At 46.5% G+C, this 24,864-nt stretch overlaps 2 protein-coding genes across 2 annotated transcripts in view; both read right to left on the reverse strand.

Annotated features, from left to right (window-relative positions):
- TMCO4 (transmembrane and coiled-coil domains 4) overlaps positions 1-16,133 on the reverse strand; it is a 37,493-nt gene extending 21,360 nt beyond the window's left edge. Inside the window, exons 1-7 of the mRNA XM_036396144.2 lie at positions 15,703-16,133; positions 15,129-15,303; positions 11,238-11,265; positions 9,252-9,384; positions 2,319-2,416; positions 1,654-1,797; positions 1,037-1,156 (exon numbers count right to left, since the gene is read on the reverse strand). Coding sequence (XP_036252037.2) covers positions 1,037-1,156; positions 1,654-1,797; positions 2,319-2,416; positions 9,252-9,384; positions 11,238-11,265; positions 15,129-15,303; positions 15,703-16,109 — 1,105 coding nt within the window. The 5' untranslated portion in view covers positions 16,110-16,133. The remainder of the gene's footprint in view (positions 1-1,036; positions 1,157-1,653; positions 1,798-2,318; positions 2,417-9,251; positions 9,385-11,237; positions 11,266-15,128; positions 15,304-15,702) is intronic.
- A 5,139-nt stretch (positions 16,134-21,272) lies between these two features.
- On the reverse strand, positions 21,273-22,193 carry RNF186 (ring finger protein 186). The gene has a single exon (XM_036396150.1). It carries the CDS (start codon positions 22,191-22,193, stop codon positions 21,273-21,275), a length of 921 nt encoding a protein of 306 aa, XP_036252043.1.
- Between the last annotated feature and the right edge of the window lie 2,671 nt (positions 22,194-24,864).

The following is a 24,864-nucleotide window of genomic DNA, read 5'->3' on the forward strand; positions in this document are numbered from 1 at the left end:
TGGGGACACGTTGATTGGCGACTACTTGCAGCTCCAAAACCACAAGGTGGCAAATTCCATAAAACTCCTGTCCTCAGTCCCTCTGCTTGAAGGAGTGTGTACACAGACAGACACTGCTGTAAGGGGGAAAATGGATGACAACCCTAGTTTTGTTCTTTAAAACATTCTAGCAGATTGCTAGTTATGGAAGAAGAATGTGTGTCATCTGTAACTCCCTTTTACGGGCAAACAGACACAAAACGTTCCTGGAGGAACACACTTGCCTCTCTAACTGTGCCTGGGAGCCCTCCAGCTCTGAGGATTTGGACCTCTGGCAAGTGAAGAGAGAAGCCAAAGCATAGCACTGCAAAATGAGATCTTCCCTGTGACAGCAAGCTGCAGCCTGGCAAGTGACAGGGCGAGGCATCCTTCTGCATTAATGATATCCAGAGTTAATTATGGTGCTTCTCAATAAACTGGCAGCTGTTCAGTCAGCTGAAGCTGAGCACATTAGCAGACAGGTGACATATTTTATATGACAAGCTACACTGGAAAACAAAGCACTACAGACCTATCAAGGTTTCCCCTGTAAGTCACCTCCGGAGTGCTGTCCTTAACAGGATTTACTTGACAGAACTTTCTTGCCAATAAACCTCATTAGCTGGCAGATATGGAGAGAGCAAAACCACACTATTTTCTGTTAATTCCTGGTGGATAAACATAAGGTCTCAGAGACACTTTGTACTAGTGCTGGCAATCATCTTCCAGACAGATCTTTTCTGGCAAAAGCATGCAACAGTTCCTATCAGAAACAATCCTGCTAGGGCTGCTCCCAGTCCTGCTACCACCACCAACAGAACGCCCTCTTTTTGTTTCCTCTGTTTGCCTGGGATTGCAGATTGAGTTGCAAAGTCTTATGGTGAGAATTGATGTGGTTCAGTTATCATGCCATGGAAATGTGGGGCAGATATGGTGCATTTGTGAGCATAAACACAGCCTGGAGTAGGACACAGCCACAGCTCTTGGAGCTCCTCTCAGCTTCTCATCATGCTCTTACCATATTTGCCAGTGCACAGCCATCCAGTGATTGCTATGGTGATGTGGAGCTGCTTCCCTTCCGTAAGTGGGAGGAATTCAAACTCTTCTATGGCTCCCACACGTTTCTTCATTTTGTATCCTACACAGAGCCAGGAAGAAACACACGGCTCAGAGATGGCACAGAAAGGACACCCTCTGCTAACAGTAGGAGTTCGTTAAGAAATTAATTGGGTAATCTGGAGAGGGTTTTTTTCCTTTCCAAAACCCTCAGTCAGCCCATGCATTACTTATAGCATAGTAAGGAGCCAACATGATTTTTCTGAGGTTGTGTGATCTGGGGGAATCCAGCAGAAGGATTTTTTTTTTGCTGTAACAGCTGCTTTTCTCCATGGCAGCATCTTTCTAACCCAAAGCAGGAAGTTTTCATTTCCTTCATTAACCACACACCAAATACTCCTTCCCTATTTGGTCACCAGGGGCTACACAGTACCTTAATCAGCACTGAGACAAAAATCTCACAGATTACACCTCAAATCGCTTCCCTCACTCTGCAGAGAGCTCAGTGGGGTCATTAACTGTGCTTGCAGACATGATCCTGTGCCCCAGTGGCTGAGAATGGTGTGGTCACTCTCTTACCAGTAAGACCAGCTCCTGCTGCTCCAAAAAGGGATGCCATGACAGCAATCCCAGCAGTGGATCCCAAAGCAGCTGCTCCAGCACTCCCGATGATCGTGGCAGCTCCCGCAGCAACCAGAGGGGCAGCCAGGCCTCCTGTCAGACCTGAGGATGCAGCAAGAGATATCACCAAACTATTATCCCCTAAAAACCCCAGGCAGGCATTCCTCTGTGCTGGGAGAGTGCTGCTACTGCTGCTGGAAGAGCTTTTTGCATGTCCAATAAAGAGGCTTTCTGAGACCCTCCCCAGGCCCTGAATCTCTGCCCAAATTCTTTGACTGACTTCAGATAAATGAAGAATAATTTCAAAGTCAAAGGAAGACTATGTGGTGATCTGGGGTGAGCTGTGCTCTGTTTGCTCAGGAAACATTGATCTAATCTCACACTTTTGATTTCAGAGTTGAAGATCTGATCCTCTTATAATATGACAGCAAAAAAGGAGAAAACATTTTTAAGGGGTGACAACCTCAGTTTAATACTTCCCCCAGCTAATGAAGCTACACTGGAATAACTTTTCCAGCTAAGGCTTTCATGTTCATTTTTGTGGGGCTGAAAATACTTTTCTTGGAGTCAGACCCCTCTCTGTCCCTGGTGCTGTGTCCCCAGAAGGCCAAGGGCAGCCTCACCAATCACTGTTCCACCCCCAACAGTTGCCAGACCGATCAGCAGGTATCTCTTCAGCTTTTTCCTTTTTTCCTTCTTTTTTCTTGAGACTTCTGCCGTTCTGTGGGGGGATTAAAAGTACAAACACTAAGGGAAAAGTCCAATGGATAACAATGCTGCATCAGAATCTGCTTTTATTCTCCTCAGTGTAACTTCCCTCCCAGGAACAGTAAAAAGGAACATGCAGGTGTGGACTGTGACAGCACACTGAGATTTATGAGCATGGATTTAGAGATTTAAATTGAATGGATTAAATGGACCACAGATTTAAATTGAAACAATTTAATTGCTGACAAAAGCCAACAGATATTACTTACTCAGAAAACCCTTCCTAATAGGGCTGAAGCTTGTAAAAAAAAAAAAAGAAAGAAACAAAAAGTCAAAAGCATTTCATTAACTATATGCTGCCTAAGTGTCCTAAAAAACCACAAGAAAGCTAAGAAGGAACAGGGAAAAGTGTTTGAAATAAAAGGGAATAGGGGTAATTTGCACTAACAAACAGAGATGCAATTAAACTGTTTTCCAAAAGCAGTGTTTACTACAAGCTGCTTTCTAATTGCACATCACAATATAATAATATAATAGGAATTAAACACAGCCATCAGTGTGCATTTAAGCTGTATTTTAACAAGCTTATCAGAAAGAGGTAAATAAACCAAAAAGGAACAAATACCAGTTATTAGCCACTACTTTTGATTTCTCTCCAGTGTCTTTGTTTTCTGTCTTACAAGAAGTTCTTCCATTTCAGAGGAAAGTGGGAGAAACAGAGGATATTGGAATAAGTTGTTTCAAGAGGAAGGTTCCTTCTGGCCTGTTTACACAGCAGTTAATCCAGGCCTTGAAATGTGACATTTATCTTGCTTCCAAACTTGGATATTTTCGTGTTAATCCTAGCCTAATTTTGGATTTTCATTATCTATATAATTGCTTAATCTTTCCTGGAACCCCCTAAGCACACTGTAATTTTGATTAAGACAATTTTACACGAGTCCCAAACAATATGCAGCTTTGTGAGGCGCAGCAGGAGGGGAATGGAGCTCAGTGGGTGAAATCCCTGAGTCACTGCACTCACTGGCAGAACTCCTAAGGACCTGCACGTCATGGAGACTTTGTCTCCACAGAGCCCCTCCAAAAAACCATTGCTCATTACCTTGTGCAGTTGCAAACATGGTGTCTGCAGAGAGAATCACAGAATAACACAGAATCACTAGATTGGAAGAGACCTTCAAGATCATCCAGTCCAACCCAGCCCCAACACCTCAACTAAACCCTGGCACCCAGTGCCACATCCAGGCTTTGTCAAACACACCCAGGGATGGGGACTCCACCACCTCCCCAGGTGGCCATTCCAGAACTTTATCACCCTTTCTGTAAAAGACTTTTTCCTAATATCCAACCTGTATTTCCCTTGGTGCAGCTTAAGGCTGTGTCCTCTGGTTCTGTCAGTGCTGCCTGGAGAAAGAGCCCAACCCCAGCTGAGCACAGGCACCTTTCAGGAGCTGTGCAGAGTGATGAGGGCAGCCCTGAGTCTCCTTTTCTCCAGGCTGAGCACCCCCAGGTCCCTCAGTGGTTCCTCACAGGGTTTGTGTTCCCAGCCCCTCTCCAGCCCCTTTGCCTCCTCTGGATGTGTCTCAATGTCCTTCCCAAACTGAGGGCCCAGAACTGCACACAGTGCTCAAGGTGTGGCCTCACCAGTGCCAAGTACAGGGGCAGAATGAGCTCCCTGCTCCTGCTGGCCACACCATTCCTGATACAGGCCAGGATGCCATTGGCCTTCTTGGCAAAAAGGCCAATGGCATCCTGGGCACACTGCTGGGCACACTGCTGGGCACACTGCTGGGCACACTGCTGTGGCACACTGCTGGGCACACTGCTGGGCACACTGCTGAGCACACTGCTGAGCACACTCCTGGACACACTGCTGAGCACACTCCTGGACACACTGCTGTGGTACACTGCTGAGCACACTGCTGAGCACACTGCTGAGCACACTGCTGTGGCACACTGCTGGGCATACTCCTGGTCACACTGCTGGGCACACTGCTGGGCACACTGCTGTGGCACACTGCTGGGCATACTCCTGGACACACTGCTGAGCACACTGCTGGGCACACTGCTGTGGCACACTGCTGGGCATACTCCTGGTCACACTGCTGGGCACACTGCTGGGCACACTGCTGTGGCACACTGCTGGGCATACTCCTGGACACACTGCTGGGCACACTGCTGAGCACACTGCTGTGGCACACTGCTGAGCACACTGCTGAGCACACTGCTGTGGCACACTGCTGGGCACACTGCTGTGGCACACTGCTGTGGCACACTGCTGGGCACACTGCTGGGCACACTGCTGAGCACACTGCTGGGCACACTGCTGAGCACACTGCTGTGGCACACTGCTGGGCACACTGCTGAGCACACTGCTGTGGTACACTGCTGAGCACACTGCTGTGGCACACTGCTGAGCACACTGCTGTGGCACACTGCTGAGCACACTGCTGGGCACACTGCTGTGCACACTGCTGAGCACACTGCTGAGCACACTGCTGGGCACACTGCTGGGCACACTGCTGAGCACACTGCTGTGGCACACTGCTGAGCACACTGCTGGGCACACTGCTGGGCACACTGCTGAGCACACTGCTGGGCACACTGCTGGGCACACTGCTGAGCACACTGCTGGGCACACTGCTGAGCACACTGCTGGGCACACTGCTGGGCACACTGCTGTGCACACTGCTGAGCACACTGCTGGGCACACTGCTGGGCACACTGCTGAGCACACTGCTGGGCACACTGCTGAGCACACTGCTGGGCACACTGCTGGGCACACTGCTGTGCACACTGCTGAGCACACTGCTGGGCACACTGCTGGGCACACTGCTGAGCACACTGCTGTGGCACACTGCTGAGCACACTGCTGGGCACACTGCTGGGCACACTGCTGAGCACACTGCTGAGCACACTGCTGAGCACACTGCTGTGGCACACTGCTGGGCACACTGCTGGGCACACTGCTGAGCACACTGCTGGGCACACTGCTGTGGCACACTGCTGTGGCACACTGCTGGGCACACTGCTGAGCACACTGCTGGGCACACTGCCGGGCACACTGCTGGGCACACTGCTGGGCACACTGCTGAGCACACTGCTGTGGCACACTGCTGGGCACACTGCTGGGCACACTGCTGAGCACACTGCTGTGGCACACTGCTGGGCACACTGCTGAGCACACTGCTGTGGTACACTGCTGAGCACACTGCTGTGGCACACTGCTGAGCACACTGCTGTGGCACACTGCTGTGGCACACTGCTGGGCACACTGCTGTGCACACTGCTGAGCACACTGCTGAGCACACTGCTGAGCACACTGCTGTGGCACACTGCTGGGCACACTGCTGGGCACACTGCTGAGCACACTGCTGAGCACACTGCTGGGCACACTGCTGAGCACACTGCTGAGCACACTGCTGGGCACACTGCTGTGGCACACTGCTGTGGCACACTGCTGAGCACACTGCTGGGCACACTGCTGTGGCACACTGCTGTGGCACACTGCTGAGCACACTGCTGGGCACTCTGCTGTGGCACACTGCTGGGCACACTGCTGGGCACTCTGCTGTGGCACACTGCTGGGCACACTGCTGGGCACACTGCTGGGCACACTGCTGGCTCATGTTCAGCTGGCTGTCGAGCTGCACCCCCAGGTCCCTTTCTGCCTGGGCACTGTCCAGCCAAAGCATCCCCAGCCCAGAGTATTGCAGGGGGTTATTGTGGCCAAAATTCAGGACTCAGCACTTGGATTTATTAAGCTTCATCCTGTTAGACTCAGCCCAACTGTTCTAGGTCTCCCTGCAGAGCCATCATATCTTCCAACAGATCGACACACGCTCCCAGCTTAGTGTCATCTGCAAATTTACTAATGAAAGACTCAATCCTCTCATCCATGTCATCAATAAAATATTGAACAGAACTGGTCCCAGCACAGAGCCCCAAGGGACACCCTGGTGCCTGGCTGCCAGCTGGATGCAGCACTGTTCACCACCACTCTCTAGGCCGGCCATGCAGCCAGTTCTGAGCCCAGCACAGAGTGCTCCTGTCCAAGCCATGGGCTGCAGCTTTTCCAGGAGTGTGCTGGGGGAGACAGTGTCAAAGACCTTGGTGGAGTCCAAACAGACACATCCACAGCCTTTCCTGCATCCACCAGGAGTGTCACCTGGTCATAAAAGGAGACCAGGCTGGTCAAACACAACCTACCCTTCCTAAACCCCTGCTGACTAGGTCTGATACCCTGGCCATCCTGTAGATGCTACATGATGACACTCAGTATAAATTGCTCCATTATCTTGCCAGGTACTGAGAGCAACACTTCTTCAATTTCTGCACAGCCACAGCTACTTCTACAGCCTCACAGACAAAGCAGGATTTGGCTATCAGAGAATCATGGAATCCCTGAGGTTGGAAAAGATCCCAGACCATCAAGTCCAAGCTGTGTCCAATGCCCACCCTGTCACCCAGCCCAGAGCACTGAGTGCTATGTCCAGTTGTTCCTTGGACACCTCCAGGGATGGGGACTACACCACCTCCTTGGGAAGCCCCTTCCAATGCCTGACAGCCCTTTCCATGAAGAAATTCCTCCTGATTTAACCTGAACCTTCTCTGGCACAGCCTGAGGTCATTTCCTCTCATCCTTTCCAAATGCTCTACTTTGTGTCTTAGTCACCAGTCTGAATGCTTGGCTTTGGATAAAATTGCTCCTGGAGTTCTTTATATGAGTACTGCAGCCAGGCTGTTCATACCTAAGCTGGCAATACCCAGCAATTTCTGTTCTACATGAGGTTCATCAGCTTTTACAGTCACTGCAGTGTGTCTCAGGCTGACAATAATGACAAGAGAGCTGGAACATGTCTAACTTGGAGTCAGTTGGAATAACGAGCAATTTGAGTTATGTGGGGAGAAAGAGAGTGGCAGCTAAATCCTGCCTGCTGATGCAGTAAATAAAAGAGGTTCTGCCTGTCACTGCTTCCTTCTGGAGCTGCCAGCAGCTGCTTCCTAATGGCTCCTCCATTACCATTATCACTGGATTACCAGACTGCTTTTATCCACTGTGGTAATTAACTGCTGCTCTGGTATTTCTCTACCCTCACTGAGCTCAGATGTGCAGCTTCTAGCCTGAATCACAAGTTATATTCAGAGAGATTGTTATGGGGAATTTCAGGTGATTTTCCAATAAGGAAAGGTACAGGGGCACACATCAGCAAGTGACTGTTGTGATGTTTTCCAGTTTCTTACAGAACTGCGTACAAAAGAAAGGTTCTCACTTGCAGGTCAGAGCACATTTAGTGCAACTAACACAGTTTAAGTGGTTTGAGCATTATTCTTTAGAATATTGTACACTTAATCTCATAGGTTCTGGGCCTCAATCCAACATATCCACATCAGCAAAGGCAGGAGCAAACCTCCTGTTAACAAATATCAGTAAAAACACCTGTGCAGGGGCTGCCAAACCCCTGGTTGGTTATTTCTGTTCCAAAACCTCTTGCTGGTCAAAGCTGGAAGCATCCCAAGCACATAATGGTATTCCCAGCCCCAAAATCTGTGAGGTCAAGGTGGTGACAGGTTTATATTTTGCTTCCTTTCCCCATTGACTCCTGACTTCAAACCAAAGAAAGGGTCATCAGTTCCCCACAAATCTCAGCCTTGTTTAAGCACAGCAGCAACAATGTGTTCACACTGTGGTCTTGGGCCCCTCTCACCATAAGGATTTTTCTTTTGTTTTTATCCAATAGACATTTACTCCCATGGCTGCAATTTGGGCAAAGGACAAGTAGGAATCCCACAGCAGACACAGAGGAAACCCACTGGGCTGGCAGCAGGGTTTGAAATCCACACTGTTCTTTCACTGTTCTTTCACTGTTATCAGACAGTGAAAGGCCCAGCACTGAGTCTGCTTTCACAAACTACAGCAAAACAGTCCCCATTAATACCAACCCTTGCTCCTGCACACCAAATGTTTAGAAGTCCACGATCTTTGAGATTATTCTGACTTTGCCTTTTTACAGTGTGCTGTAAAGTTAAGCATTATTGAAACACAGCTGTTACTGGAAGATACCCATCACATGCTGGACCCCATGGTAAATATCTGAGCTGAACCATGACAAGAGTGTTGATTAAAGACTTTATTAGCATTCAGGGTAATCTCATAACCTGTTTGCTGAGTTGACAGATGAAAATATTTCCCTTGAAAGTTCACTATGGACGTGTTTACTGCCTTAAATATTGCTAAACTGTCACACAATTCCTGCCTGATGAGAGGAATATAAAGATACTACATTTCTTATAGATACCAAGAACTAACCCTATGTTAACAACACAGAATTATGAGCCAGGTCTGTACATATGTGAAGATTCAGCCTGTTGCCCTCAGAAATTTCCCTTCAATAGGAGTTATCCAGCTGTCTCTTAAAGATGCTTAAAGACAGATCCAGAGACAGTGAACAGCTGAGGATCTAACCCTGATTATCTGTAGGAATTTCATTTTGCAAGAGGCAGCTCTATCTGAAGGATATTGGGCCAAGAGACAACAAGATCTGTGTGATGTATTTATGCAAAATCTACAGTCTCTGAGAAGCAACTGGAAAGAGGAAAGGAGGCAGCCCAGAGCAGAACAGCCTTTACCAGTGTGCAAGGCCAGGTCTCAGCTCTGATTTTAAGAATGCTGAGCTTTCTTCTTGTCAATGTTGTGAGGGCTCTGCAACCCTAATCAAGCCATAAATGATTACAATAAAAGCCATGTGGGGAATAATCAGAGACTGGACTTAGGCACAAGTAATTACTGCTAAGTTTTTGAGCACTGGCAGTGTTTTTTGATCCCACATCTACCCAAACATTCTTACTCTGACTCTTCCTCTTTTTGTTCCTTCAGGCTCTCAAGCAGAGATTCCTCCAGGACTTCCAGATCTTCCAAGGGAATTCTCAGCAGCCAGCTGACACGGCAGATCAGCACCCTGGCACGAGCATCATAGGATCCTTGAAGAGAGAAAAGCCCAGGAAATCAGTCTGATCAGTCTGATGACACAGTTTAGTTAAGGAGCAGAGCACTCAAGGAATGTGTCACAGAACAGCTCCTTCCCCTAGGCCCTCCTTTTCTTCCAGGAACATGAGAAGAGACTGATAAATGGAAAATCCTTCTTCCCTGCAAACAGAGCCACCACACCAGGTAATGCCTCTGTGGCAGGAAAAGGATCTCAGATCCTTTGGTCTCCATCCTCTGTGGTAGAGGCTGCTGGCAACTTTGCAACAGAGAAATGCTGCAGCAGGACCACTGCTAACTGGAAATATCAAACATGTCTGTGTGGGTAACTGGGCACAGCCCACCTCAACTGCAGGAAGGTGGCATTTTGTAAAAATTCACCTCCATGCAAAAGCTTTATCTTCTCCTTTGGTGGCAGCAAGAGGCACTCAGGAGTGTAAAGCTACACACTAGCTCCCCCAGCAGCACCACGGACAAATGTTTGCTTTTACACTCCCTGCTGGAGATGCAGAATGCACTCAGACAACAGCAGACAAATGAACTCAATACTCCTGGTTTTGTGAGCAGGTGTTCTTCAAGAAAAGACATCTTAGAAGAAAAAATAGCTTAAATGTAATAGATTTTAAATTATTTGTGCCAACTCTTGCTTTTTTTCATGTGTTTCTCTCAGCAGCATCTACTACTTCCCGATGTTTGGGTTTATAAAGGGTTCTTGGTGCACTCTGGGATGAAAAACACAATTGTTTTTCTCCAGGTGGGTGAAGATACCAGCAAGACCCAATTACAAAGAATGTTTGTGATACCCGCTGCACGTAGATCAAACAGGGCGTTGGGCAATCTATTAGATTGTTTATTTATTACCATCATTACCAAGATACCAAACTAATTCCATAGCTTTCAATGACACTCTTGATCAGGTTTGTGCGTAGTTGAGAAATGAGGACAGGATTTATCTTCACTCCTGCCCGAAATGTGGCACGTCCTGCAAGTCCAGGCAGGTGGAATGAGCCCCCTTCTTTTTTCTGTCTGCTGACACTGCTGGGCTCCTTCCTCACCAGCCTGGTGGGAAGGCAGCGAGGCTTGGAAAGAGATTGCTCCTAAATTCCAGCTTCACAAAATAAGCCATTTTGCAATAACTGACTTGTCAATTTTCCATTAAAAATAAAGCAAGAACAAAACTTGTTTTGTTCTGCAGTGCAACAGGCTATCAGCAACCAGTGAGTTCTTTCCTGTGAGGACATGTTAAAACACAGAGATTTAAAAAATGCAAGTAGTGATAGAATCCAGGCTTCTTTTAGAAATGAACATTCTGTTCAGCAGACAGTCTTTATTTCATTAATTTTATCAGACTAATCCATGTAATGGATTGCAAGCCAGAGAATTGTTTTATGTGTAATATAATATATGAGAAAAATCACATTTATTTATAATGGGCTTCACAGGACACTCTGGAATTTATACCCTGATATTTTTTTTTCTTTTAGGCAACCAGCAGAAAATATTTTAGGCTGAGATTTTCATAACAGCTTTACTACCTTCCTAAAGGAAGAGATCACCTGATTCCCTGGAAACATTGGAGAAAAAACACCCCACTCCACCACTATTTACATCTGCTTGGCAATGTATGGTGTGTGAAGGTAAGGAGGTGAAGAGCTGTTCAATTTTCAGTGGGTATTATCAACCATTCCTAAAAGAAGAGCTGTTTTTCCTGAAGGGGATGCAGGGAAGGAGTGTGCAGGTTTTGCCAGAGAGGAAGCTGAGATGAAATAGGACAGTACCTTTTTGAGCACTTCAAAGTATCAGATGTATACTCAACTATATTATTTTTACAAAGAAAAAGTAAACTTACCATCTTGAAGAGAGAACGATAAAAGGTCCTAAAGAGAAAAAAAAAAAAAAGAATATTCAATTTAAAATTGATAATGTAGGTCTGGAGGGATCAAAATGGAGGCATAAAACCCATCACACTGACTGAATTACTGCAGCAACTCAGTTCATAAGAGGGAAGCAGAAAGTTACAATTCAGTGAGGCAGCAGAGAGCAAAAGCAGTCCAAAATTCTCTGAAGGCCAGTACAAAGGGCTGGACAGAAGCAGATAATGCTTGGTATATGCTAAGGCATCCCACATTTTTTGTTATTTTGTTATGACCCTGATCTTACACCAGACTTTAAAGTTTGGAGGAGCAGGGTTCTAATCCACCCACTCTAATGCTTTCTGCTCCCTACAGTCACATATGCATCATCACTAACAGGTCTGAATGTTCCTCTAATGGCCCCTATTTTCTTTGGCATTCTGGGAATTCACAGCCTTAGGCAGTAAGGCTGAACTGGCATGAAGTTCTTTTGGATTAAGTGAGTTAAAAAACTCAGAATTTATGGACATCTGTCAAGATTGAGGGACTTGACTCCTGTGTTGGCTCTTTACCATAAAAAATGGAAAAACAGATCAATTCAATAGATGGTTTCTGTGGATAAATCCATGAAAAAGAGGCCAGTGTTTTTACAACTGTGTTCTCCTCTTTTATTGCCACTGGACAAATTCTAAGCTCTTTATGTGACTACATTAAGCACCAGCTCAGTTGAGCTGCTTCCCTCTCCTACACACAAGTACAGCACAGCTGAATTTTACACAGAATCCTTTCAGCCCTCTGGGAACACAAAAAATGCAGCCAAAGATGTAGGAGGCTGCCAAAGAGTTTATGATTATTAGTCCTGTAAGCTCCCAAGCACAGTTTGTATAGTAAAAACGTCTCTAACCGGAGAGTCCTACACATGAGGAGTGCAGAATGCAGAACAAACCATCCTGAACCAACCAGAAGAGGGACAAACTGCAGGCTGCTCCCCAGGCTGGCTGGTGGCGTGTGGGAATTGGAGGCACCAGTACAGAGGGAGGAATGTAACTGGTTTCCCAAAGCCTGAGTACTGGGAGTGCCCAGGGATCAACTATGTGTCCACCATCACCTCCTCTCTGGGTGCATTTCTGGGGGAGAGTTGGCACAGAGGTGTCAAAGCCCAGCAGAAGGTGCAGGGCTGGGAGCCTTGAGCAAAAAGCTGACCAAGCAAAGGGCCTCGAGTCTGGAATAAGGTGAAGCTTGTGACCTTGTTGCCACAATCTTCCATGGAGTGCCATAAGCAGCCTCTGGAAGAGGTCATGGCTTGTGAGCAATAAACTCTCCCTGAGTGAGGTCTGGTCCTGTCTGCCCAGTATCATCTGGGGCACCTCATATCAAACCACCCCAAATAAATCTGGCCTAAGCATGTACACATGTGCCTTTCAAAAGGTCAGGGAGGCACGTAAGTAAACAGGTGATAAACTGCAACAACTCTTTTTATGGCATCTGTGCCAGTTAGCAAACTCAAATTTAGGCTGCTGTTTAGGCTGTACACATACTGCACATGCAGGCAGCTGGAATCCTACCAGCAGTGATTAGATTAGTTCACAACTGGCTTGTTTTCCTCCCTAAGCAGCAGTTGTTATATTGCAGCCTTATTGTGAAGTCAGTGTTTTGAATCTCCATGAAAACTCCATGACAGGACAACCACCCATATGACTGAGAAGCCTTACAAAAGAAGGGAGTCTTTATTCAGTCTTTGCCAGCTCTTTCTGAGTTGATGCAAGTTCAAAACCCACTTCCTTAACAACAGAGAGCCTCAAATCCACATTACAGTGAATGTGGGTAGGAAACCACTGGAATATGGGTATTGCAAGTATGCTGAGAGAAAAAACATATTCATAATAAGAATTTCCAACATGTAATCACCTATCACAGCTTCTACACCTCTTTTATTACATTGCCTTCCCATAGGACACCCATAGCCTGCTATGACTACTATCTTTAAAGGATTCAGTTACCACCATCTGCCTGTGTGTTAGTCATCTGCAATGACACAAAAGACACAAAGATAACAATCCATAATCCTCAGATGTTCACTGAATCAATGGTGAGCTCACATCTAATCTCCTGACTTCATGGATCATCTCTTCAGCTCCTTTGACATGAAGAGCCTTCAAAAAATGCAGCATTAGTGCCAGCAAGGCCCTGCACTGAACACGCCGAGCAATTAAAGCAGATACTTAATAAACAGTAAATATTGCATCAGCAGCTGCTGAATACAAAGGAGCACTAGAACCACAAAGCAAGAGATCAATAATTCATAAAGCTTTGTCCTGCAGCTTGTTTATTTCCAGGTAAGAAGGAAAAAGCTGATCTCAGCTTTTTGTTGATGTTCGCCACACACCAGGGTTTTTTCCAGACACACCTCTGCTCCCTTGCTCTACTGAAGTCTTTCGTTCTGCCTCTCCTCTGACAAAATCAATCATCTTTCCCATATGTAGATGACTATGTAAGAGATTGCTGCTGTGGTATTAGACTGATAGTTATTCCTCATCTTTGCTTTCAGCTGATCAAAGCTGTCTATGGTCTCTGTATTCCACCAAAATCCAGGGGATATCCTCAGTTTCCTGTCAGGGCAAAAACCCGTGTGCTTCCACTGATCCAGAGCCACTTTTGTACAAGCACATGGAGCCCTCATGCAGCATAAGCTTGGAGCAAGCACAAGCTAAATTCCATCCTTAATAAACTCAGCAGCAACACAGGAAAATCTGCCTCAATGCAGAGAACCCATCCTGAGGCAGAGAGAATGAGAGAACAATGCAGGAAGCACATCAAGGCTGAAAGAATGAGTGTGGATGTATTGAATTTGAGGAAACAGCATCCAAAGAGGCACTTTTATTTTAGAAGATCTGCTCCAAATTATTAAGATCTCTGTTGCTGTCCCTGTACCATTAGGACTTTGGGCACTGGAACATTTGGACCAGGAGCAGGTTCTCTGAGGCATTTCATGGACTGACAGGAGAGAGAAAGAGGTGGCTGAGGAAATGGGAGCCAGTCAAGGTGACCAGAGAACTTCAGTGCTCTCTTATCTCCCCTAACACAGCCAAGTTCTCACATCTGCTGTTCTGCCAGGCCATTGCTCAAGGTGAGTGTGTGATAGCCCTTAATCAGCCAATATCAGAGCACTGGGTGCCCTTGGGGTGTCTGGCTCAGGGTGACAGTGCCCACGTTCTGTGTGGCACCAGCAGCAGCCTAACACTCTCTTCACCCTGCATGGCATAACATAAGGTTGGATGAGGAGAGATCTTCCCCAGCAAAAGCAAATGCTGCCAAAATGCTCCACCTCTTTTATCTTTCAGCCAGCTTTTACAGCAGAACATTATGGAGCAGTCCCAGTTTCACTTCCTCAGTGAAAGAAAATAAAGTCACAATAATTTCCTTCTGGTCAAAATATACTCTGGGAAAAAAAGACTTTGGAAATTGTGCTCCTTGGAACACGTGTGTGGAGGTGGTTTGTGATACACATATAGTGAAGGGGCTTTCAAACAAGTGAGAATCATGTCTACTATGTTCAGGGTGTCACTAAAATCTGTACAACACGTGTATGAATGGAGACCACTGCAGTAACACAATCAAAGTAAAAACTTTGTCAGCTCTCTGTTCTGTAAAGTGAAACCATCAAATACACAGCTCAGCAGACAGTGACCATGCTTCACGTTCATAATTTCCATGAAGTCTTTATGGATAGACTGCCAGTTCCCCCACAGCTGCTTATAAATAAATGCCTATCAGAAATATTGGTTTTATTTCCCTGACTGCACAAACATCACTTCAGCTGCAAACAGACAGATATGACAAACCTCTTTTGCAAAGCAAACAAGGGTGAGGGGAGCACATGGACTTACCTGGGTAATGAGAAGTGGATTTTCTTTCAAGATGGGATCCTTCAGCAAAATTTCAGTGAAAGTTTCTGTGCCCTCACCTCCCAAGCCATCAGCAAAGGCTGTCATGGCAGGTAAGACAGCATCAGGGAGGTCCAGCCACTTCACAAAGTCCTTGATGAATTCTGTCCTGAAGGAGCTGTAAGGCAACAGAAGCAGATAAGGCTTCACAATTGGGTATTTCAAGGCTTTACAACTGGGTATTTTTGGAAGTTTTGAGCAGTCTTTGGTTTCAAAAATCGGTTCAAACAAAAATCAAAGCATCAGGAGTCAGACAAAGGTGAATTGCTAAACCAACTGGCTAAATAAACAAGGAAACAATCTGAGTGGGACTAGATCTTGCTTCAGAACATGCTTTGATGTCTGCAGTGTTAACAGATGTGTTTTGTGCTGAATTGTAAAAGCCTTACAGGTGCAAGAGAGAAAGGATCTTCCACTCCCCCAACTTCAGAGGATCCCGCACAGAGTGTGATACCAGCTCCGGCTGAGCCACCACCCAAACTCCCCCTGGCCTGCCCAGGCCTGGCTCCACTTGTACCTTTGCTCGTTTTCAGGGAACAGCCAGGCGAGGGATATCCCGCAGAGCGCGGCGTACGCGAACCTGCCGGCCTCGGGCAGCTGCCGGCCCCGGAGCGCGCCCGGCTCCCTGTCCCCGGCGGGCTCAGCCTCCTCCTGCTGCTCCGGAGCGCAGCCTTTCCCCTTCTCCTCCGCAGCCATCTTCACCTGCAAGTTCAAGGAGGAAAAAGCAGCAGAAAAAAAACAGCAACAAACAGTTGGAAACCAGGAAGTGAGGAGACAAATTGCCTTTGTTTTCACTGCCACACTTGCTGCTGGAATTAAGTCAAGTCTGACCAGGTCCAGCCTGTCTGTTGCCCCCAACACACTGCTGTGACCAAAGAAGACACAGGAACAGGACACAGATGAACGCTTCATCAAATTGTTCATCAATTCTCAAACTTTGCACAAAATTAGCTGACAATAAATATTTCAACCTGCAAAAGGACAAGTTCCCCTTGGGTGCAAAAGGACTGAACTCCATTCAGGCCTATCAGTCCCACATTTACTGCAAAAGTAACATGAAAATAAAAGCTTTGCCCCTGGTGTACAGCTGCCTGGGAAATAATTTTCCTCTCTCATCCTCAGCCCAAATTGCTCCTGTTTGTTTTGCTGACAGCATTAAGAAAGTTGAGTCCAGCTGCAGCCTCTGAGAAGGACTTTGATGTGCCCCATGGTCATTGCTGTGCTTTGCTTGTTTATTCCTCCTCTATACAACCTATCACTGCTCTTTCCCTAAAAATAAGATCCCTGCACCACATGGACCACGAGCTGGGCCAAGGCAGTATTTTTTAGAGTGTAGATGTGCACACACTTCCAAGTGATGGGCTTCCAGCTGCTCCCCTGCTGGTGCCAGCAGCAAACTGAGACCTCAGGCAGAGGTGACAAGAGCTAGCTCATTTCAAATTCAACCTGGGTGACAACCTGGTCCAGGGCTCACTTCCATCACCTGGAATTTCTACTGATTACCTTAAGATCCAATCAGTTTCTAAGGGACCCAAATCACCCATTTCATTTTATAGTTCAAATTAAAATGTTTCCTTTCTTCCACACCCTGGCTAAATAGGAATTAGGAGCCCATGACACTACAAGTGACTCTCAGGGGATGCAGACCATTTATGGATTGTTTTAGAGCCCTAAAAGAAAAAACTTCAACAGGAGCTGTTCTTTTTAAAGAGAATTTATTATCTACCTGCCATCTGTCATGGTCCTTTAGGAAAGGTGTCTCTCCTGCCTTCCCACTCAGAAACTCTAAACACCCAAACTTCCAGACCAATTTTCCCAGCAACAATCTAACGCTAAAGTTTCAATAATTTTACAATTATTTGTCATGTCTGCTCACCTCTGGACACATTATGGGAGACAGCACTCCCATATACAAAAAATAAAAACCCCCTTCCCTGAAAGATTTATTGATTTCTTAGCTTGGGCTCATATGAAAAGTGAAGCAGCTAAAAAAGATCCATGAGCAGTACAACTGTTTAACCTAATTTCCTAATAACATAAAACATGGAGCAATAATGGAGCAATACCATGATGGCTCCTGGCATGCAACAAATAATTCAGAGTGCTGATAGCTAAAATACCCAGAGAAGTTTCTGGAAGGCTTTGCTGTGAAGATGTTCAGATCAATGTACTTCCCTCTACACAGGTATCTTTTTCCTTATAAACAGGTAGGAAAAAATGGGCTTGGGATTTTCAGACATACAGCGTAAAAAAGGGGCAGTGTGTGATTTACTAAAGAAAACTTGCGCCAAGAAGTTTTGCCACAAATCCAAGATGAGGGAATTGAGAGTTAGAAACATATTCCAAAAGTTATTTATTCCAAAAGGTTTTAAGTCTCATGGACTGGAATTCCGATCTCTGCCTCAAACAATGTAGTTCAGCAATCAACATCATTGCCATAATCTGAACTGTCACTTGAAGGAGATTTTTTTATCACTTCCAGCTCTCATTTTTCAAACAAAGCTCTTTGTTTTCTTGAGAAATTATGTATTTTATACAGTAAATAACACAATCCTGTTTAGAAAGCAGAAAGATAATTCCTTTGGGGATCTAAAGCTTTACGATACACGTGTTCCCTGCAGCTGAAAGAGGGAATAGAGACAGGCTGGCATCGTGTTTGTACTAAACTGTGACAAAGGCAACCAAGCCATCATATCCACAACCTCCCAAAGTTAATGAGGCATCTCATTAACGGGATGGCCAGAGAGTTCCGTGTAAGGCACAGTGGAGACAGCACAGCCCAGCTGTAGTTACACATCACACACAACGCTGTGGCTGTGGAAACATTTGGGCAAAAGAGATTTTTTGGGGACCTGCACATGGCTCCGGAGGTGCTGGGAGCACCACAGCCTCTGCTTTTAATCTGTACATACGAGGTATAAACACAGAATGCCGTTAATTCAGTTCTGTCTCGATGCAAGAACACATAAATGCGTTATGGATAGGCCACAGGGATCAGAGCTCGAGGGGACAGGGACACGGAGAAGCCCAAAGCTTAAGCGGTTGGAAAAGTGAGCGTGTTTAATTCAGTTAATCCTAAGGGTGGCACAGCAGCGGCTGAGAAGCGATGTCCTCTCAGTGAAGTGAGCAAAGCTGCGGAGAGGGAACAGCACATTGAGAAGCCTGAAGGCAGCACCTCAGCTGGGGAAGCTGCGAGGGCGGACACCGCCACAGCTGCCCGTGTTCACGTTTACCACAAGTCCTTCACGTCTGAATTCTCTGCGGCTCCAACACAGGCACTTATTTACGGAAAGCGGCGCTTCTGGCTACGCCGAGGGGAGGGAAGCAGCGGCCAGAGCAAGGGTGCGGCCGGAGGGAACGGCGCCGCCCGCTCGCCCCTCAGCCCGCGGCGCTTCCCCGCCCAGCCCCTCTCCCACCCACCCGGCTCGACCTGCCGCCGGTCCGGCCGAGTACCGAGCACCGGGAACGGAGCACCGCGAACCGGGAACCGAGCACCGACTACCGCCGCCAGCGCCCGCCCCTTCCTGCCCGGCCCGGCCTGCCTGGCGGCGCTGCGCCATCGGCGCGGCCGAGAGCGTGGGGAGAGCGGGAGCTGCGCTGGGCTGAGGGCATGGAGGGCACTGAGGGGATCACAGAATATTCTGAACGGGAAGGGACCCGCAGTGATCATGAAATCCAACTCCTGAAGTGAATGGCCCACAGAAGGGATCAAACCCACCATCTCGGTGTTGTCAGTACCATGCTCCAACCAACCGAGCTGACCCCGGGATCGCCTGAGGGCATGGTGAGGGCTGAGGGCATGGCGAGGGATGAGTGATGCTGCCGAGCCCCATTTCTCACTATAATTCCCTCTCTCTCAGGGCATAGTGTATTACCCTGTCACTATCCGAAATCAGGAGCTAGCCAGGTAAGGTAAGCAAGGCATGGGACTTCAGAGCTGAAACTTTCTTAACAAAATGACCAGCATGAATTAAACTTGAGTGCAAGCAAATCCTTTACATTTTGGAATAGGAATATAATCCCATTAGCCTTTTCTCTATAAACGTAATTGCCGCTTCAGTCTTGCATGGTTATTGAGCCTAATTATCTTGTCAGATGGGAATGTGTTCAAAAGATAGCAGGTTCCAGAGCCTCATGACTGCCACCAGCATGGGCGAACTCTGAATCACCTGGGTGTTAGTGGCTCTCAGGCTGAAAATCATTTCAGTGGAACTCCTGAAGGAAAACTTAGAAGGTGCTGCACTACAACTCTGTGGATCCATAAGGATTCCTTCAGATGCCAGTCTCACCCTGGAAATCACACTTCTGTATGCTGCCCTTTCCTGTTGACCTTTTTTTTGGGCTCTGTAGAAAGTAGTGTAATAAAACAATTCTTTTGGAAGAGCAGGGTGAAGCATAATAAGAGATTTCACTGGTCATGTTGATTCTGTTTTCATTTCTTCACACCCATGTGCTGAAAACATATATTTGCTTGCAGGATCCCTTGTGAGTGATCTGTTCAGGCCAATATGAATTCATTTGTTACAGACCTTTACAGTACCAGTCACCCACTGGTGTTGGTGAAGGGAACTTGACAAGAATATTCTCTGTGAGCTTTAAGACTTGCCCAGTGTTTTTAAAGTTATTTTCAGTGCAGCTAAATATCTGGTCCGGCCTTTATATTTGGAATTATATAGTATTTGGGTTAAAAACTACCTGCCTTCTTTCCCAGGTGGAAAGCTTTTACCTGGTTGGTTGTTAGCAAGTGTCATATGTATTCTGCAGTAAGCTTGTTGCTGTCCAAAGAGATGAGCAAATCCAAAGGATTTATATCCCCTGAAGGCTCCCGTTCCTGGCAGCAAACAAACCTGTGTTTTCCAAGACTTTAGCTGCACAAGAGCTCTTACCCTCTTTGTCTAATCTGTTTTATCTGCTGTGAGACATTCTGTGTATTTATATACTGAGCAACTGCAGGACATCAGTTTCCATTCTTATCAAACACAAATATTTACCTGATCCAAGGTCTCCTGAGATCCTTGACACTCTTAAACATGCAGTTTAACTAGAGAAATCTATTTTTTCCCTCAGTTTAATTTTAGTTGGGTTTCAGGGTGTTTTCTTAGCAACTAAGTATTTTTTTAAATGCAGGAACACTCCAACACTTCACTGCATTGCTTTACTCACCAGCTCAGCTCTGCACACTCCCTAATACTCTTTCTCAGCTGCAAATCCTGTCAATAAGGAAACTAGGAATTGTTTTGACATTGATTGTCAATGAGGAATTGAAACAAAGAAGTCAATGAGCAATTCATATTATTTAAATTTAATGGAGACATTCCGTTTAAAAATATCACACATGGTGTGGCGCAGCAGTCAGTGGATTTCTGTTTACCTCTGTGAGCATTTTCAAGGCCAATGTTAAGGGGGAAAGAAGAGAGGTCCTGCAGGTTGCCAGATAAAGGAATTCAGGTGAGAGGAACTATTTCAGTGCTAAATAATGTGGGGAATTTGGAGGGTCATGAGGTTTTTGAGCCTTGCCCTTTGCAAGCCACATACCAAGATCAGGAGTGTTGATTTTGCGTCTTCCTCTCCAATTTTGTGTGTCATTTCAAATGACATCAACTGACATCCCCTTTTCCCATCCCTGCCAGGGATTGAGGTGATAATCTGGGTTAAAAAAACTCTCTTCCAAACACCCACTCCCTGATTTAGCAGCCTTATTTCCCACTCTGTCCCAAGGAACGGTGTCCTTGTTTTCAGAGTGCGAGCAGCAACCCCGGGGTTTTGCAGGACATCACCTCCAGGTGTTCCAGATAACATCCTGCAGGACACATCAGGAGGGGACACAGACATGAACAAAATGGCAAAAGCAAACCAACACAATTACAAAAAAAAAAAAAGTGTGAAAACACATAAATATCAACAAATAAATAGTTCATTTTGTTTGCAGTAATGAGATTTAACAACAGTGTGCATTGGCATTGAGCCAGCTCAGCCAACTGTTGAATTTATTCTCTGAGAGATTGTTTTTAAGTCCAAAACTCACTGGTGTGCCCAGCAAGCACCTTGGCCCAGTCCCTGATCTCTGGGACAGGCAGGTTAATTGTTTCAGGCCACAGTAACAACGTGGATCTCCTTGTCACAGGAGGCAGGGGAGTCCTTCTTGCACCTGCAGTGGAATTTAGGAGTGCAGCAAAGCACCATAGACATGAGCAACCCCAAAGTAAGCAGGAGACAGATTACCCATTTCACCGTCCCCGAGTACATGAAGGGGAGGATGAGCATGGCGAGGATCACCCCGAGCAGCAGGAGCAGCAGGAGTCTCTGCACAGCCTGGCTGCTGTGTGCTGGGCTGCTTTCCTCTGGGTTCAAAATGTCCTGGCTGCTCTGAGTCCAGCTGTTGCCATCCAGCCCCATGGCACAGACGTACACCTCAGGGTTTGAGTCCAGGCTCTCCAAGCGCTCCAGGATCTCTTCTTTATTCTGGAGTGTGCGGATGAGCCCTCCTGACACGAAGGTGGGTTTTCTGCAGAGAGGGCAGGTGATTGTCCAGGTGCTCTCCTCTTTCCTGAGGATCAGCTTGAGGCAGACAGCGCAGAAGGTGTGCTGGCAGTCCAGGAGCTTTGGGACTCTGTAGATGCTGTACTTGTTGAAGCAGATCATGCAGTCCATGTCTGGGGTGGCTGTGTCTGAGCACTGGAGGTTCAGGTCCAACGTGCTCATTTCAGGAGAGTTTGTGTCTGTTAGCACAGCAAGCGGCCGTGAGTTTGGAGAGTCTCGTTCCAAACCTGCTGGTTTAAAGGCAGCAGCACTGTCTGTCTCTGTTCCTGAAGGTCTCTCCATTTCTTCAGTACGCTCCTCAGTGAATCTCACTCTCTTCTCATGTTTTGAGTTTTGTGTTACGGATCCTGCTCTGCTGATTTCTGCAGCACCTCTTGCCACGGGCGCTGGACTGTGTGCCTCAGCCTGCAGTACTCCAGGAGCTGACAATCTCTTTTCCTTGTTTGGCTTGTCAGTGGATTTCTCCATGGAGATAAACCTCGGTGCAGCTTGTCTCCCCTTAGCTGAAGGATTTCCCGAGTCTCTGGCTCCTTTTATGTGTTGCTGTATTCCTGCTGTATGCCTGATTGATTAGTGAGAGCCTTAAGCCAGTCATGCTCTTACAATATGATGTTTTTATGACATGGGGACCAGAGTTAATGATTGACTTCCCAGCCAAGACAGTTTACAATGAGTGATAATATCAGTGGGCAATTCCTGTCTGGAAGCAGACTCCATGGCATTAGCAGACCACTCTGACAGCCAGACACTATCATTATTATTAAATTAGAACTCTCTTAGATGAAAGCAATTTCATTGTTCTCCAAAGAGTGCTCTGCTAGACAGTGACAGGCTTGGGGGAATTACCTGTTTCTGACACTGGTGTGCTGAATGCAGTGCTTTGATTAAAGCATATGTATCAACAGCTTTGGGCTCTCTGGGTAGGAAGTTTGCTCTTGGTTTAAAAACACTACCTGACAGCACCAAGTGAAGAATGAGATTGAAATTGCTAATTTGACTGTTGAATGTCCAATTGTTATTAGCTCTTTTATCATAGGGTATCTCTTTTTTCAGCCTAGGATGACTCTTTTGTCCTGTTTGTTTTAGTCATCAGAAGGTTTCCAGTACAAACTGAAGCATGACTGAGGCTCACACAGGGTCTCTCAGAGTCCATGAAAGAGATCAGAAAACTAAAAGTAAGAGCAGTGTCCTAGAGGGTGGAACCATCTTCTTTCCTGTGGTGTTCACCAAACAACCTCATACACTTGGGAATGCCCTTCTTGAGTGATTTTGTGAATATTCATCTCATCTGAAAAAAATGCCTGAACAAAATCCCTCAGTCTCTAATTTCTTTCTGCCTTTTTATTTGAGCAGTAAAATACAGATAGTTTCTCAGCAAGAATCCCATGGAAGGAAGGAATGAAAGAAGGAAGGGAAGGATCAGTAATCCCAAAAAGCCAGATGAGGTCAGTGTTAGCAGCAGAAGACACACAGTACCACACTGGTAGCCTCAAGTGCACCTGAATGCTCACACTGCCCATGCCCCTGAGTCCCAGCCCCTCCACCCCAGAGAGGAGCAGCAGAAAGAAATGAAACAACTGCAGATGAGGAGGGCAAGGAGTTCAGGAAGGCTCTAATCTCATGAACTCGGTGGAGGGGGATGAGGTGAGAAGAACTTGTTCTTATTTGCTGAGAAATAGAAGGTTTGTCGTAAGCAAACTTCGTCAAAGTGCCTGAGCCCTCCTGTGTTTCTGCTGATGTGGCACATGGCGGTGCTTGATGGACTTTTGGATTGCCCCAAATTTTAGGAGCCTGAGTATCTCTCAGTTGCAGAAGCTGGTATCAAAGTGCAGGAATGTCTGGAAGTAGGCTGGTGAACTGCAAGACTCACTTATCTTTAAAAAGAAAATTTTCTTTTGCATTTCATATTCAAAATTGTCTTTGTCAGCAAGTTCATGCTATTAAAAAGATCCGGGAAAGCAGAAAACAGACTTGCCATTATTGCAATAGTTTAGAAACTTCAGATTTTCCCATGTCAAAAATGGAAATGTCTTAAAATCTCCTGATTTGTAATTACTAGAACAATATAAAAACACCTTGCAGATGTTGGAAGTTGGAACAGACACCAAGAGGGACAACTACACTCCCAACATAAAAAGTTTAGAACTGGTTGGGATGAATCTATGCTCCATGTCTATCTGCTCTGTGTTCTAACAGTGGGTGAGGGTGACTTGTCTGTCTTTTGTGCTGGAAAAATTGTTTTTTCTTGTCCTCCACTGACAAAGTTTTCAGCCAAGCCCTGATTCCGGCTCCGCTTTGTCTCTGGTGTCACTGAGTGATGCTCCCTGGCTGGCATGTGCCTTGTGCTTATCTGAATTGCTCACAGCCCATTAATGCTCCTCTGGCTAATTACAGTCTCATTAATCATTTGCAGTCAGTTTATGTACTCATGCTGTTTTCCTGCTTTTAGTGTGTTTGCATAACAAAATGTGTTTCTATGAGATGCTTTATATGGAATTGTTTATAGCAGGAAATAGATATAAAAGAGCAGTTGTGTCATTCCTAGTAAAATCCTCACGTGCCACAAGCCAGACATCCCCCAGAAGATACTGGGGATACTCCTGTGAGCTTCTCCCTGTGCTGAGCTGTGCTTCAGGCTGTCCTGACTCTGGACAAGAGGAACAGAAAAATGACATCCAGCTTAGAAATCCCTGTGGTGTGAAGCCTCTTATTGCATTCCTGGGACTGTTCTGTTAGCATTCCTCACAAAGCTGTTGGGATGTGCCCTCTGAGCTAGGGATTAGAAATTCATAGAATCCCAGATTGGTTTGGGCTGGAAGGGACCTTAAAGCCCATCCAGTGCCACCCCTGCCATGGCAGGGACACCTTCCACTGTCCCAGGTTGCTCCAAGCCCTGTCCAACCTGGCCTTGGACACTTCCAAGAGGATCCAGGGGCAGCCACAGCTGCTCACCTGTGGCTGGGGCCTGCCCACCCTCCCAGGGAAGGATTCCTTCCCAATATCCCATTTGTCCCTGCTCTCTGGCAGTGGAAGCCATTCCCCCTTGTCCTGACACTCCAGGCCTTTGTCCACAGTCTCTCTCCATCTTTCTTGTCAGCTCCCTGACGAGAAAGGTACTGAAAAGCTGCAATTAGGTCAC

Source organism: Molothrus ater, chromosome 23 (assembly GCF_012460135.2).
Source record: "Molothrus ater isolate BHLD 08-10-18 breed brown headed cowbird chromosome 23, BPBGC_Mater_1.1, whole genome shotgun sequence".
In the NCBI taxonomy this organism is placed as follows: domain Eukaryota; kingdom Metazoa; phylum Chordata; class Aves; order Passeriformes; family Icteridae; genus Molothrus; species Molothrus ater.